This window comes from Pleurodeles waltl, chromosome 11 (assembly GCF_031143425.1).
Source record: "Pleurodeles waltl isolate 20211129_DDA chromosome 11, aPleWal1.hap1.20221129, whole genome shotgun sequence".
NCBI classification, from domain to species: domain Eukaryota; kingdom Metazoa; phylum Chordata; class Amphibia; order Caudata; family Salamandridae; genus Pleurodeles; species Pleurodeles waltl.
The window spans coordinates 926,432,713-926,448,673 of NC_090450.1; the positions used below are offsets into that span (position 1 = coordinate 926,432,713).

Genomic DNA, 15,961 nt, shown 5'->3' on the forward strand with positions numbered 1-15,961 from the left:
AAAGGAGTTAGTGGTAGTATTATTTATTCAGTTATACAACCAAAAGAGAAGCACAGTACAGAACACACAATATTAACGAGCATGAAGACATGAAATCACATAATAAAAAGTAAAAGATAATAAACAGCTGAGTGTCAGTTCATCTCTATAGCGTATACTCTCAAAGCCATCAGCCAAATATACATAAAACTTGCAGTACCACATTGCTTTTTCCCCACTACATAGATTATTTACAGCACAGCTAATTGCTTAACATCTCTGCGTATAGGCTTGGTCAGCAGACAAAGTGCATTTGCAATCAAATAAATATGTCAAGACACAAAAAAACAAGTTAACACCAGACTTAAGTGCTGACACATTAGCACATCACTTGGCATCCAACTGTCATGCCTTGCTCCTTAGACTCCAAGCATACAATAAGAATCTAGATAACTCAAAAACTAACCACTCAGTAGCATAACTTTTAAGGATCCCCACTGTATCTTTAAGATGCCTTGTAATACTCCACTGAATAGTTAACTGGGCCACTACTCTCTTCCCCGCAGCATCTATTTTTGTAGCTTCCTTGTCTGGTAGGGGTGCCTGACCAGATGTTTGAGTTTATTCTCTTCCTTGCTGTTGCTACTTCTAAAAAGTTGGGAGGTAACTGATTCTTTAAGTTGGGTCGGGTTTGTATTTTTGTTGTTGTCTATCCCTCGGTGTAACGACTGGTGCTTTAACAGATTCTTTACAAATGTGCGAGGTACATCTTAGCATACCTTTGAGCATCAGCATGCATTGTGCTGAGTGTTGAGAGTCAAAGTGTCTCAAATAAAAAGTAATCCTCCAGTGTGGAGTTGAACCGGAGGATAACTGGCTGCCCTACCTGTAATATCATGGTAGGTAGTGGTATCGTCCAGAGGGGGCAGCTTTGCTGGATACAAGTCTAGGTTTGTGTCCGTATGTGGGTCTGTCTTGTATGTGTCCCATAAGTAATTTTGCGGTGGAATGGAGTATTGGTCTCCATCATCCCATTGATCCCCATCATCTCTATGTTGTAAAAAACGAATGTACAGATTCTTGTGGAGAGGAGTGTCTTTGCAGGAGGTGACAGTAGTTTATTGTGCCCATGGTGCCACAGGTGGAGGTGGTGTACTGATGGGAGGTGGGCTGGCAGCCTTTTCTGCTCTTTTCCTTTCGTTTGGTTTTGTGTGACTCTCCAACGCAAACCTTAATTTTTCTCTTTGCTGGATTTTCCTTTGCCCGAGGTGTAGCTAGTATTCGACCAGTATCTATATTGGGAGCTGGGTTGACATTTTGGCTCGGAAGATTTTGATGCAAAGAAATTTCAACACTGAAGATGGTTGAGGTTTCGATACCATGGCTTTCCACTTGAGTTTGACGAGTGATGACTGACCTTTGTGCTGCTCTGTTGGTGAAGAGTTGGGACATCTTGATCCTTCCTGCGCACCATCTTTTTTAACAAAACGACTGGCAAGCCCTGCCAGTGGATTCTCGAAGGTCCAGGGAAAGGCAGAAGGCACATCTCTCGATCCACTCCCGAAGTCAGCTGACTTTGAAGCCAATCCCACAATTGGTTCCAGCACAACCCAAGTTTCCAGGTCAGTCAACCACACTACAACAGATCGACTAGTTCTGCGAGGACATGTCCCGGCTCTACAGGTCAGAAGCAGACACGGGGCCTCCCATCTGAAGTACTGCCAGGAGGTTTGCCCCGGTGCCAGTTGGACCCTAAAAAGCATGTAAGGAAATGCCCATTTTTGTGTGGTAACCCCAAAGTTTTTCTACTGATGCTGCTGGTTTTTCCGACTCAAGTGCACTGAGGGCTGCTGATCAGACCTCAGTGTCAGTGCCCCAGCCCTAAAGTGTATGCCAAATTGTCTGTAACCCACTGGAAATGGCAAACTTACCTCTAAGTTCCCAGTATTTGGTATCCTTGTACCCAGGACACGTAAGTTAGAGTCGTACCCTAGGGCTTGCAGCACTGGTTGGGCCACCCTAGACGTCCCTCAAGTAAAATTAGCCCCTTCTCTGCCAATGCAGACTGGTAGAACAGTTGTGCACTGTGGAAAGACATGGTTGCCCAACTGAGAGTACAAGATTACACACCGACCCTCAGCGATGCTTAAACTTGAACGGTGTTACCAAAGCGGGCACTCGAAGGTATCAAACAACTAGTTTGATTAAGCCTGAGTATCTCAAGTCGAAATTAATGTAACCTGTTGCAGTGTGCAGCTTTAGGTTAGCTACCACATTGTTCCCTTTAAAACTCCTGTGCCTTCCTGGATACACATGGAGCCTGTTCCACGAGACAGCTTTCTGCCTTCTTGGAGAGACGTGCCACTGACTACCCCACTGTTTAGGCAGACAGACTTGCACAGGGTGCAGAGAGTGTAAACCGGTTGCCAAACTGGTTTTTCCAGAGGCATGTAGTCCTGAGGCAGTCACACCCTAGGGATGGGCTAAGGAGGTCTGAAAACCAAGAGAACCAAGAGGTCGCTTGCCATTTTGGGAGTGGGCGGCATGGGTGCATACTGGGATATTCCGATGCCACACTTCGCATGAAGTGGTCACCAGGTGGGTGGGGAATCTAGTAGCCCAAGTGCTACCAACTGCATCCTGCCATGAGGGCATATAATCTGTGCATACGAGGTGCACTTTTGGCACCCTGAACTCAGATCCAGACAGGAAGGAGGACCTTGGAAAGACTGCCCTTCTGCACTGTGGAACCAGCAAATAGGATGCACTGGCATCGACCTTCTGAACCTGGTGGCTAGCAAAGAAGGACTGTGCATCTGTGTCCTGCTCAAGGAGAAGCCGTCTCCAGAGCCCAGCCAAGAGACTCCAATTGTCAGCGAGCTGGCCTACTGTTCATAGCACAGGGACACAACCGCTGAGAACAATGCTGGGGCACGTTGGTAGCCCAAAGTCTTCAACCATCTGCCAACCACTGCCCTGCAGCACTGGGACCAGGTCCTGCTGCACAAAATTTCACCCGACTTTGCTGAGCTTGAGAGTGTTGAAGTACAGCTGGGAACCTCTGAGGGCACGTTATTGCCCCAGGAAGCAGTGACCAGCGACAGGTACTCCGTAGGCGACTGAACTTCTTCCAGCATCTAGAGGACTTCAAGGGGCAATGACCCTATGACCAGGATCCTCTTACCCCCCTTCGTTGACCGAGTAGTCGTAGCATGACCCCGCCAATCGCATCACATTCACAGCATCCTTCATCCCTTGCATCAGGACCATTTCCATAGGAAAGCCCTACAAAGCATAAAAGTGCCTGGAACTGTTGAAGAATTCTTCACCTATGGAGCTGTTTAAGGAACTAGTTGGTCCCCCTGACTGGTTCCCAGGTGGCCTTGGTCCCCTAAACTGACTTAGTGACTGCATTCTAACTAACCCACCCGTTTAGGTGAAAAGGTTACTAGTTGTCAAATTTGCTGAATTTACCATTGCTTGTTTACGGTGGAGTGAAATAACCCAATTTACTATACGTTGTAAATTCTGTATCTCTGGGACCGTCCCGTGGATATTTTTCATTGCGGTGTGTAAAAATACAGTCTATTTGTATAAACAGGTATGGCATTTCTTTGGTGCCCTGTCGATTTCTTCTTCAATTGTTTTGGTGCCACTTAAATGCTTTACACTTTTTCCTTTGTGTCAGCCTTTCTGCTAAGAGCTGCAGCTGCCCTGGGTTGAGATGAAGATTTGGTAAATGAAAGCCAATGGGTCCTAAAGTTGGGTGGTTAGTGTATTACATGGTGAGGTCGCACAACCACACCATATGATACACTCCATGTCCTCATAGGAAGGGACTGAAGAAAATATAGGATACTAGGGAGGATCTTCATTTTTACCTTGTTAATTCATCCTAGCCATGATTAATATAAAGGCCTCGATTTACTAATGTTCTCAAGAATCTTCCTAAGGTATATTGGCCAGTTAGCAATATGCCAACCTTCAAAACGACTGGCCGCTGAGGTATTTAATAGACTGCTGAGCTCACTGACAAGACCAGAGCGTATAGTTGTGGTAGGTGCTTAGGGGCAATGGTGAGGTTCATTATGTGGTATTTATCTTTACTGACATTAAAACCAGAGACCCCTATGAAGGATTTTACATCATCCACTAATGTTGGGAGAAATTTTTGTCGGGGTGATTAATTTGAGGAGCAGGTCATTTGCAAATAAGTTGACTTTGTGGGTTAGCCCCTCTAATGAATACCCGATATTTAGCTTGTCTGATTTGTATGGCAAGGGGTTCCACTACAAGGCAAATAAGAAGATGCCTTTTGCTTGTGTGATCAGTTATGTAAGCTGTCCATTGATCCTAGCAGCAGGAGAATAATATGCCACCATGGTCTTGTTAATCATGGGATCTAGCTGGATCCTCTCCAAGACGGCTGTAAAAAAAAAAAAGCCCAGCTAACTAGGTTAAACACGTCTCTGGCATCCAGCGATAGGGTGAAAGCCTGGAATTTTAGTTTTTGTAACTTCTCTGTTAGGAGGACAACACAGCTGATGACCTGCCCCCCACCTCCCCCCTACCCATCAGTGGTGGACAAAGCCCTCTTAAGGGCAGGAAAAAAAAAGGATCAAGGTGTTGAGAGCATTTTAGTAAGTAATTTTGCACCTGTGTTTAAAAGTGCCACTGGAAGGTGAGAGGCAAAACTGGCTGTCTTTTCTCAGTATGGAATGAGGGTTATCTCGACTTCACAGGTGTAAGACTTGTGTGAATGAATTAAAGAATGTGGTCAGTTGGCACCGAAAGAGGGGAAGCAATGCCCTATACAGGTGAGAGGCCGCCCTGCCTATGTGGCTTTACCTCAATTCATGCCTTTTGATTATGTCCAGCCTATGTCTTTTTCCCAAAGGCATAGAGCGAAAAGCTCTACGCACTTTGGCGGCATCAAAGGGTGCCACAAAGAAGTACCTGTGATAGGATGTAATAGGGGCCCACTTGCAAGACTGGAGATAGGCCTAAATGTCAGTGGGGGTTTCTGGGCCTTGGTAAGAGTGCTTATCAAATGTGCAGAAGGCTTTTTTTCCTATTTCACTGATTACATATACATCAGCTCCGATGTATGTTCTGAGCTTACATGCGAGTATAGTGCCTATCATGACCCCTTTGTCATAAAATTGCCACTTTAGCGCAACCAGGCAGCGCTCTACACAGTATGCCTTGCATACCTATAGTTTGCACGTAAGAACAGCTAAGTTTCCTCTGGTCACTCCTTGAGGGGTGGTGTGTACCCACTCTAGGTAACAAATCTCAGTAACTAGATTTTGTTCAAGGAGTCAATCAACTCTTGCCTTAGTTACTAATACAATAGTGACAGGACCCCCAACTGTAGTCCTAAACCCATCCCACAGAATATGCAGTTTGGTGTACGGGAGGGAATACAGGGAAATGCATTCCTTGATTGCCTCACAGGTGGTTGTCTGGTGAAGAGGATCAATGAGAATCTGCGGTTTTAGGTCCCAAGCAAGGGGTTCCTTCTTAAGTGTTGTGCTCCATGCATCCAAGATATCTCGACGTGTGTGGTTGGATATGGCTTTATCGAATATGTGGGCCGGATCAATAACCATGAGGGAACACAAGAGAAAGAGGTAGTCTATGCAAGAGTGTGTGGCATGGACATATCAATAATAAGAAAAATCTTTGAGGTCTGGGTGCAAATATCGGTAGGCATCAACTACTTCCAATTCAGTTACTCTCTTTTTATGGAGGACCGACATAGCTATTGCCTCTTGATAGGGGTTCACGTTATTGTCCATTGTAGGATCCCAGGCAAGATTAAAGTCACCTCCCACAAGAACATCCTCATGGATGTCCCATAGTCATTTCTTTGAAAGAGAGTGTATATATGTGACCTGTGCTTAATTCAGGGCTCAAAAGAACTGGTTACCTTTTACTACTTTCAGCTTAAGCTACTGGCCATCCCAGTCTCTACATGTTAGGATCATTTTCGGGCTTTGATAGTTTTACATAAAATAGCGCTTGCCGATTTGGCAGTGGAAGAGGCCCAATATGGGTGAGGATATCTAGGGCGTCTCATATGTGCCTGGTCTAACTTGAGCAGATAGGTCTCCTGGAGAAAAATAAAATCTGGGCAATGTTGTGAGAGGACTCATCACATCTGCCGAAGTTTGTTGGGAGAGTTAAGCACTACTGCATTTAAGGATAAGAGCTTAATAGTGTGAAGGTCATTCAGTAGGAGAGGAAATATTTACCATCCAATATCAATGGAGTTTTCAAGTACCTACAGATTCCTCCTTCCCAGGATCTGCTGGCTCCAGCTTGAGATATGAAAAGAAACAATTAAATAGGCCACCTTGTCAAACCAAACATCCCAATGTGATGCAGTTGGAAAATAACTCATAAGTCCCAACCAGAGGTGCAGCCCTCAAAGAATAAGGCTACACTGTGAGCTTGTGTTTGCAAACTGGTACTGCTGTCTGAAGGGACTACAGGCAAATGTTGGTATTTGAGTCCATTTGCAAAAGTGGTAGCCTATTCAGTGCCAATTAACCTCCACTCCACTTAAATTCTCCTCCGCCCCCCACTCAGAAAAATTGTTACTGGATGACAATTTTTACATTTGAGTGATGAATTCTGAAAGAGACCATGTAGCCTTCAAAGATAAAGTCTGCTTTTCGTTGACTACTTTCATAATGGCTTCTTTGTCTACAAAAGAGTGCACTAGTGTTCCAGTGGGCTCGATCAAGCTGGATGTATGGGGGAGGTTGGGCATGGGAGCAGAAGTAGGAAGAGCAGAGGAGTAAAACTGAGCCCCTAGTCCTTGAATGCAGAACCGTCACCAATATCGCAGGGAGGAGCTCCTTGGTAAATGTGATAGTCTTCTTCTATGTCTTAGGACTTCTGTTTTCAATGTCTTCCTGCTTTGTATGAAGTTGACATGTTCCTCCAGGGCATGGAGTCTGTCACACCATCTCCTAATCTTCTATCCGGGCATTAACTGAGCATTAGAGATCATCCACTCTGTTGCCAATTTCAGATTTATCTTTGCAAAAGCTTTGGATGGATGTTTTGAAGTCAGTTTTGATAGACTGATCTCTGTACAGATTTCTTTGGGAAAGTGTTCCATGTATTCCCGGGTGTTGAGGCTGCTTTTGGTGTTTAAGCCCCCTTGGACATTCTTCTGTTTCCTGGCACTCTCCCTGGTTGGTGACTGGCTCCACATCACTGCCACAGAGCTTTCATTTTGGTGTTCCCATCACTATGGTGTGTTGATGAAGCAGGATGGTAAGTAGGATAACAGTCAAGTTTTCTGGGAGGGCTTAGTATGTGGGTATAAGTTGTTGGAGGTGTCTCTGTTTAAATAGTCAGGAGAACGGCAGGGTAGTGTTCCAGAGTCCTTTATTTCTATTCTTTTTAGCCTTCTAGACCGTAAAGGCGAGTAATGATATTCCCCTTATAATTAAAAAGTGTGCTTGGTGTGAAGTCCAATGTGCAGGGCAACTGCGGACACAGGGAGCATCTTAGACTACAGATAAAGATTGGCCACAGTTTCTGGTTGCAATCAGAGCCAGATCTAGCTCTACATTATTGTTTAAACAACTATGTCAATAGGCCTAAGCAGGACAGCTTGGTATCAGGTTAAGGGTTGATCCAGATAGGAGGTCCCCCTGTGATAGCATACACCTGCTAGGTGGCCAACATGCCCACGGTCGTTATTCCCACTTAGGGAGGGAATTCTGTTAGTTCTGAGACAAAGCTGTGGTTAGACCCACTGACGTGATCGCGTCCTTTCTCCACATTGTCAACTCCAATCAAATACAGGCTGTAACCATGAGCACTGAAGTCAGTTTCACAAGCATATTCTGCACTCTTAGAGGCAGAGTGTCTGGCAAATTGTGCGACTGCTCAACCTAACTGGGACCTTAAGCCCCAACATAAGTTAAATACGCAGAACAGGGAGGAGAGTAGGTGGTGAGGAATCTGCTGTGAAAGAGTATCCACCAGAGCGTTATTGAAGGTGAGCAACTTGTTCTTCTGATGAATACCTCTAACTGCAGATTCTTCACCTTTTGATTCTGCCCCAAAACAGTACTACACCAAGATAGTAGTCTGGAGTGGGAATCACAACCAGTGGAGCTGCTGGACCAAGTGGGCAAAATGCCCCTCCCTGTGGACCTGAAAAACGACAGTAGTGCCTGGTAAAGATATCCATTACAGGAATGCCCCTAGCGAGGCTGTAGTCACAGACTTTGCCATGGTGGAATCGGGCACAAGGCCTAATGGCAGCTCCTTCGTGGACAAAACGAAACTGTTTTTTTTTTTTTTTTACAAAGGACAATCCACCTAGACAAGGTCTGTTTTTAGATTTATTTTCTTTGCACAGCCAAATACAACAATGAGTTATTTGTCCACCGAGTTGCTCCTTAGTCTTAGCAATGTTGAAGCTTAGAGCCCACGTATGATCCATCCATTGAAGCCTCTCCTCCTCGTAAGAAAAACGCAGGGAGCATGATGGCTGCTCCAAAAGCAAAGACAACAGCTTTAATGTAAGAGTAATATTTTTGTGTACAGTCGGCTTTTTTGGCCAGCGGCTAGGATGCCTGTCGGGGCAGAAATGCGCATAATAAAACCCATTTCATTAATTAATTTATTGATTGGGGGAAAGATGCGTTAGAGCTAAGCACTAATGTATCTAGAATGAAATTATCTGATACACAGACAAAGCCAGTAGCTCAACGATGTGACAACATTGAAGTGTTCCCAACAAGAAAGACATTTTAAGGAGTTACAAATCTTAGGGTACAATTGTGCATGGGCTAAAAAATTTAAGAATCAAATTAAGGCCCCATTTTGACATAACAAAAGACACAGGTGGAAACACATGCCGGACGTTTAAGAAAGGCATAATGCTTGACCTGAATAAGGCAAACATAAAAAGAGCAAATGGTCTGACAAATGACCTTTAACAGTACACGCATCACAAACGAAATATAAGTACATCAGACAACTTAGCCTGAGGAGTTGAATACATTGGTCCGTGTGCCAGGCCACAATGTTACTCCAAAGGCCAGAAAAGATGTGCATGGTGGAAGTACAGTGAGCAAGCAGAATCATGTAACTTCTGATGATAGATTAAAGCCATTCAGTTGGTTCTAATTAATCTCCACGCATGGAGGTGTAGATTGCAGAGGTTCCAGTGTAGAACCCAGCCCTGTTGCTGGCGCAGCAGATCTTTCCATAGAGTTAGCGGGAACGGTTAACAGGTAAACATGTTATTTACCTTTGACAATGCTCTTTCAGGTGGATACTGCATATAAAAGCAGGTTCTTCACCTGAAGAATAGCCTGAGGCTCGAGCATGGGTCAGGATAATTTTCTCAGCAGTGGTCCCACACCTCGATAGGTGGAGTCAAGTGGCTCGACAGTGACTCAGTTCTGACCCGCAAGCGAGAGCAGAACCACATATAAGCACCACCGGTATACACTGATGTGAGATTCTATTTTTTCTCCTTCTGTCAGACAAACAAACATGTCAAACAAATTACATGTAACAGTACCAAAACCTAACTTGGAACGTATTAAGGAATACAGTATGCAGAACAGGAATGTGATAACAGTGAGAAAGAGTATCCATCAGAAAGAGCATTACCCAAACAAAGTAATCAAAATGGTTGCAACTTGGTGCTTCATTTCACTTCAAAATGGCTTCCTGTTTTATTTTATTTGTTTTTTAAATTGTTTTCCTTGTTTGCTCTGGCCACCCTCTACTAGGGAGGTGAGTGGGTCACATGTGAATACAGAACATTCTTGAAGCTGCAAAAATATTCCTACTGGTAAGTAACCATTTTGTTTTGCAGCGTGAATCTTTTCTAGATTCACATGCTGATCATTGGCTTTGTAGCGTTAACTCTCTTCATTACAGTGGCTAGGTTTGAAATGAGCTTACTAAGCAAATGCTTAGTACCTTCTGTCCCACCAGTGATTCTCTATTCTCTTGGACATCTTTACAACAGTGTTTTGTGAACATGTGGACTAATGACCAGGTGGCTGCCATGCATTTGTCACTTAACTGGGCGGTTGCCAGGAAAGCTAGGGTGGTTCCCTTCTTCCTTGTGGAGTGCACTCTGGGCTTGGTTTACAGTTTCATGCCAGTCTTCTTGCAACACTTGTTTTGTCAGATATATTCATCTTGAGATGGGCCCTTCGTTACTGGTGCTCCTTTGTTATCATTTGAGAAGGGAATGAAGAATTGGCTTCCTTTCCTGATGCTTTTTGTTCTCTTTAGGCAGTACATCACTGCCCTGTGTACATCCAGCGTCTGCACTGCCATTTCGGTTTGAGGAAGAAACTTGGTATTTGGATAGTTTCCTTTATGTGAAACAGTTATATGACTTAGTAAACAATGTGGGTTGTTTTTTATTACTACCAAGTTGCTATGTTTTTACAAGTAGGGTTCATTTGTGGTAAGTGCTTGTCACTCGCTTCCCCTGCGTAGTGATGTCTTTGCAGACAGGAAGGCTTATTTAAAACGTGACTGACTAGAGTTTTGCTCTCTAAAATGGTTTTGGGGGAGGGAAGTCTATTAGCTAGGTCAGTGCCGCGTTTAGATTTCACATGGGTTCTGGTGTGCATCTCTGTGGTGTTATTCTCTTAGCTCCTTCCAGGAACCTTTTTTTACCACTGACGTAATGAAGAAATGTTTACCTATGTAACCCTTTGTATAGGCTATGGTAAGGAAACCAGCATTTTCCCTCCCCCCCATGTTTTGCCCTCATTTTGACTACTAAGTACTAGCTCTGAAAATGCCCTAAGCCCTGCTAACAGGACACAGTGAATTTGCTCTGACTCTCAAAATAGTGCATGTTTAATTGGCTTGTCTCCAATTAGTATAACCCAACTTAATTCTAAGTCCCTAGAATATGGTACCAGGGATACCTAGGGCCTGAAGGTCGGAGTGTCTCTTGTGTACAGCAGCACCAGTTGTGCCTCCATGAATACGAGGTAAAACATTACTCCTAGTTGGCCACTGCAGACTGGAAGGGCAGTTAAACTGCTAACTAGACTTGTCTACTTAAAGTAATGGCAAAACCCAAACTCACCTTTTCATGTAATTAAGTCACCCCTACAGCAGGCCTAACCAGCCTTAAAGCAGAGTGCTGTATGTTAAACAGGGGGACTTGTACTTTTACATGTTCCAGCAGTAAAAACCCTAAAATGTAGTTTTTATTATGGAAAGGCTAGTAGCCCCATTGGCAAATACAGAGTATCAGGCTGGCATCTCAGCCCGACTAACTTCTGAATGGGACTAATAAAGTTAGGAGAGTTTGGTATGAAAAGAATCAGTGTGTGTACTAAATATGATTTAATTGTTAAATCAAGTTTAATGTCAATGGTGGGCAAACTGCAAATTTAGAAGTAGCCACTTTAGTTGCCCAAGGTTTCCAGTGCCTGTTTACTGATGTGCAAGGGGCTTGCCCAGCAGACAGCCTCCTGCCCCTCTGAGGAGACATGCTAACGACGCCTAGGAAAGGACACAATAGGTGCCTAAATGGGAGAGAGGTGTTACCTCCCTCCTGCAGGAAGCTATGCGGGTGTTATGACAAAAGGCGATCCTTGAAGGAGAAGCCGCCTTTAAACTGCAAATGGGAAAGACTTGGGAGAGGGCTTACTCTACTGTTTCGGCAAACAGGCTGGCACTCGGGACAGGACAGAAAAAAAACAGTAGTCTACACCATTTTTCCAGGGGCCTGTAGCCCCTTGGTAGCCAGACCTCTGGGGGGGGTGCTGGGGAGCTCAGTGTGGAGAGAGGGGCCTCATGTCGGGAATGGGCAGAATGGTGCATCCAGGGATAGCCAGATGCCACACTTTCTACAAAGTTGTCATCAGGAAGGAGGGAACCCTGTAGCCAACTGGCCACCATGCACATCCTACCCTGAGCGTATTTTCTGGAGATTAATAGGGCACCTCTGGCACCCAGATCACCATCAACCTGGAAGAAGGGCCAAAGAAGGTCTGCTCAGCTGCACTGAAAGACCAGTAAAGAGAGAGACAACCAAAGACTGCACCTGGTGGCTAGCGAAGAGAGTAACTGTTTGTGCTGTCTATTGCTCAACAGTAGGCTGTCTCCTTAGCCAAGTCAAGCCAAAGGAACTCCAAGAGCCAGCTGACTGGCCTCCTGATTGCAGCACAGGGACACAACAGTTTAAGAAGCCTGCTGGGATCAGTTGGTAGCACAAAGTTTTCAAGTTGCTATCACCACTGCCGTCCAGCACCCAGGACCAAAACCCGAAGCACAGAGTTGCATCAGACTTCACTGAGCCCAGGAGTGCGGACAGAGTTGCTGGGATCCTCAGAAGGTGAGTTATCACCCCTGGAAGGATTTGCATGTGACCACAAGGGGAAACTAGTAGTCCAGTGGTGACTGGACTTCTGACAGAACTTAGAGGATCTCATGGGACATTGACTCTGCAAAGAAGACATCTTCACCATCTTCGTAGTCTGAGGAATCCCTGCACGAAGACCCCCCGTCCCCTGCATCACATCCAGAGCATCTTTAGCATACTTCATTCCTTGCATCAGGACCACTTCATAGGAACCAACAGCAACACTGAAAGTACCTGGAACTACTGAAGGACTAATTTGTCTGTTAATGTAACTGTTCTTGAGAACCAGGCAGGTCCCCCTGACTAGCTCCCTCCCGGAGTTGGTCGCTTCAAGTACTTCTAACCAACTGCAATGACACTTACCTACGTGTTCTTTGAAAAAGTTCTGAAGTGTCCAATTCATTGATTTGGCCAAAGCTTGCTTGTGGTTGAGTGAAATTGCTTTGATTTATTACTGCTTACAAAAAACCTATATCAACAGAAATATCATGTGACTCTTGATTCCACAAGACTGCTGGACTTGGGGCTGCAACACCACTGTTTGAGGGTGACAGTCTCTCCCACACTGGTTTGGCAACTGTCAGCCCAACCCTACTGGCTTGCTAGCAGTACATCATCCAGACACAAAGGGTGGAGGTGATTTGTGGCAGTCTAGTGTTGACACTGTAGTGACTTCTCAGGAGAGTTGTGGTGAATGAGTCATACCCTTTTCTCTCATCAGCAACGAGTCTCGTACACATACAAGCAAATAAGAAAATGCAGGATAGTTTTCAATAGATTTATTAAGACATAACAGAATTAGGATTATGAAAATCAGTGACATAAAGATGAACAATCCCAACATATTGCAATAAACATGAATAACTAATCCCTATGTAACACCTAATCTCTAGTCTATAGCGAGAACATGGCAGTGTTAGCCCCAAATGTCCATTCTGAGTCCATGAGAGATGCACCATCCCTGTTACCTTAGTACAAGGGTCTGCCCTCAGTCTTCTGATCTGGCTGTAGAAACAAGGCTGAGGTGGACTGCAAAATGGAGTGCAGCACGTACGGAAATTCCAGGCCTGATGGCCCCCTCATGACCCTTGGCCCAATGATGTTTATATAGGTAAACATGTTTTGTTCTGCTTATTAGGAAACTCTGTTCTCCATAGTCCTCAGTGAAAATGGCCCCCTACTTTTACATTCTTTAACTGCGTGGCTGTCAGCCCACGTGGTACACAATCTTTTTCAGTGATCTTTAGTGGTTTTTGGTTGTTCCTCCCCTCTCTCTACAGATGTCATTTGTACTGGAATATCTTCCTGGGTTCTTGACAAATCAACTATGTATCTTTCCTAGTGTCCACAGAGCTTCAGCTGATGCTTCCAGACCAAACGGCAGAAATAAGAATCTGAACATGGCAACCACAGACTGGGGTGGGCGTTTGATGTCAGGAGAGGGATGGACAACGCACCAAATAGTTAAAGACACCCAGCAAAATAAAAAAATAAAAAACTACACATGAAGCATTTCAAACCCAACCACTAGATGGCAGAATAATGAACAGCATGCAACTCCAGAAACCAATCAAAACCCCACAGATGTTAGGAAGTTCGCAGTCTGGAGGTGGTCTATGACGGACTGTGGAAAGCCTGCCTTGAACAGCCAGTCGTCACATTAGTGGAAGACTGATCTCCAACCTCCAAAGATGTGCTGCGACCACAGGCATCACTTTTGTGAGCAACCAAGGAGCACAGATAAGGTTGAATGGAAGTACGGAAAACTGAAAATACTCCTTGCCCACCTTGAGCCACCGGTAACGCCTGTTGGACTGGAGGACAGGAATGTGTAAACAGATGTCCTGCAAGCCCAGGGCTACTATCCAGTCTCCTGGATCAAAGGAATATAGAATTTGGTCAATATGAGCATCTGGAAATAATGGAGGGGGCAAAGATCTAAAATAGGACAAAGGCATTCACCCTCCTTCAGCACCAGGAAATAACAGACAAAACAACCAGTCTTTATTTCTGGTGTCCAGACCCTGTCTATGGCTCCTATGTACAATAGAGAAAAGATTTCCTTTCGCAGAATGGGAAAATGGCTATTCGAAAACTGCTCTGAAGTTGGTGGAATATGGGGCGGGTCTGACAGGAATGCTAAAGCGTAGCCCGTTGTAGGATTTGTAAACATGCTGGTTGGATGTGATGACCTGTCAGTGTTAACCTATTTTGCCTCCTTCAGGGTGGCCATGTGCTGTTGTAGGCAAACTAAAGGGGCTTGGAAGTGGAGGAGGACTGGGTTGTATGTTGTCCCTGCTTGTTTGGACTTTGTTGGCTACAAAAATACTGGTGAGGTTGCTGCTGAGTTGGTGGACCTCGAAGATGACTATAAGCCATACTCGTTCTGAATACTCGAAAGTGGAGGAATGTTAGGGATTCTACAGTACAAGCACAGATAGGCTGAGGGTTTCCTGCTTTCTTTGAAGTGCTCCAGTGCAGAGTATTTTATCTCCAAAGAGACAGGTGCAGCCAAATGGCATCTCAATTGGCAATCAAATGCAGTCAAATGGCATCTCCACACCAGAAAAACCTATGAATCTCTTTCAAGCTCAATTTTCTGCATCCTGTCTGGTGCCTGGGGATATTCTAAAGGTGAGGAATCTGAGGTAAATTTTCTATCTTAACTGCAAAGAGCATCACCAAACATGGCCAGTTATTTACCCTCTCACATGAACTGGTTCCCAAAGCAAACTTCATTTGCCTTCAAAATGGCTTGCCTGGTTCATTAGCCAATTTGCTACGGTACATTTGAATATATGACCCATAAACCGGGCCTCAACAAAACATGCTTAAACTGCAAAAAGCCTTGCTTTCCTTGAAGCTCCCAGTTAAAATAAATCTGACCTCCAAGCTATTCTTTTCCTGCGCAACCAATCGCATCCAGTTATGCCAGGTCATAACATTCCTCGTCAAATGTTTTGATATTCCTTGTATTCAAAAGGTATGCCATAGGAGCTATAACTCAGTCTCTCCCACTGCTCTCCATCCCAAACCATGCCCTTCTACAGTTAAAACATGCAGACATAGCTGCTTGTATTGCACTTAATCCTACATGTGAAACATACAGAAATCTGAAATCTGTACATATGAAAACTTTAAAAAAATATATTTAAACAATATTTCACTAGGGAATGGCAGTAGTTTAAGATGAGTCTTTCCCAAAACATGCTTTAGATTAGCTGAGTTTCCAATAAAGAAAACACATCTGTGTAACAGAAGGGTATGTGAGCTATTTTACTAAAAAGAAAATTGACTTTTTTAATAAGCCGAATGACATCTTACCAAACTCTCCAATCTTTTTGCCACTATTGAAGCAAATCTTTGCTCTCCTGCCAATTCGGAAATAAGGAATACATATTCTGGAGCAGTCACTTGGTTTGATCGATGGGTTCTTCCTATTCATTCAAAAACATGGTTTTAAGTGCAATTAGCAGATAGTTAATCTTTATTTTGGTACAGAAATTATTTTAAAAAAAAATAATTGGACAGTCTGTTATATAAAGTAAATCATGAAATTAAATAAACTATCAAAGATCTCTGTGCAATCATGTT

General features: G+C 44.2%; 1 protein-coding gene across 4 annotated transcripts in view; it reads right to left on the reverse strand.

Moving 5' to 3' along the window:
- Positions 1 to 15,961, reverse strand: part of SBNO1 (strawberry notch homolog 1) — a 1,077,952-nt gene that overhangs the window by 323,560 nt on the left and 738,431 nt on the right. For all 4 annotated transcript variants that reach the window (XM_069214997.1, XM_069214996.1, XM_069214993.1 and 1 more), the window contains one exon: positions 15,692 to 15,804. In XM_069214997.1, the coding sequence (XP_069071098.1) occupies positions 15,692 to 15,804 (113 nt within the window). The remainder of the gene's footprint in view (positions 1 to 15,691; positions 15,805 to 15,961) is intronic.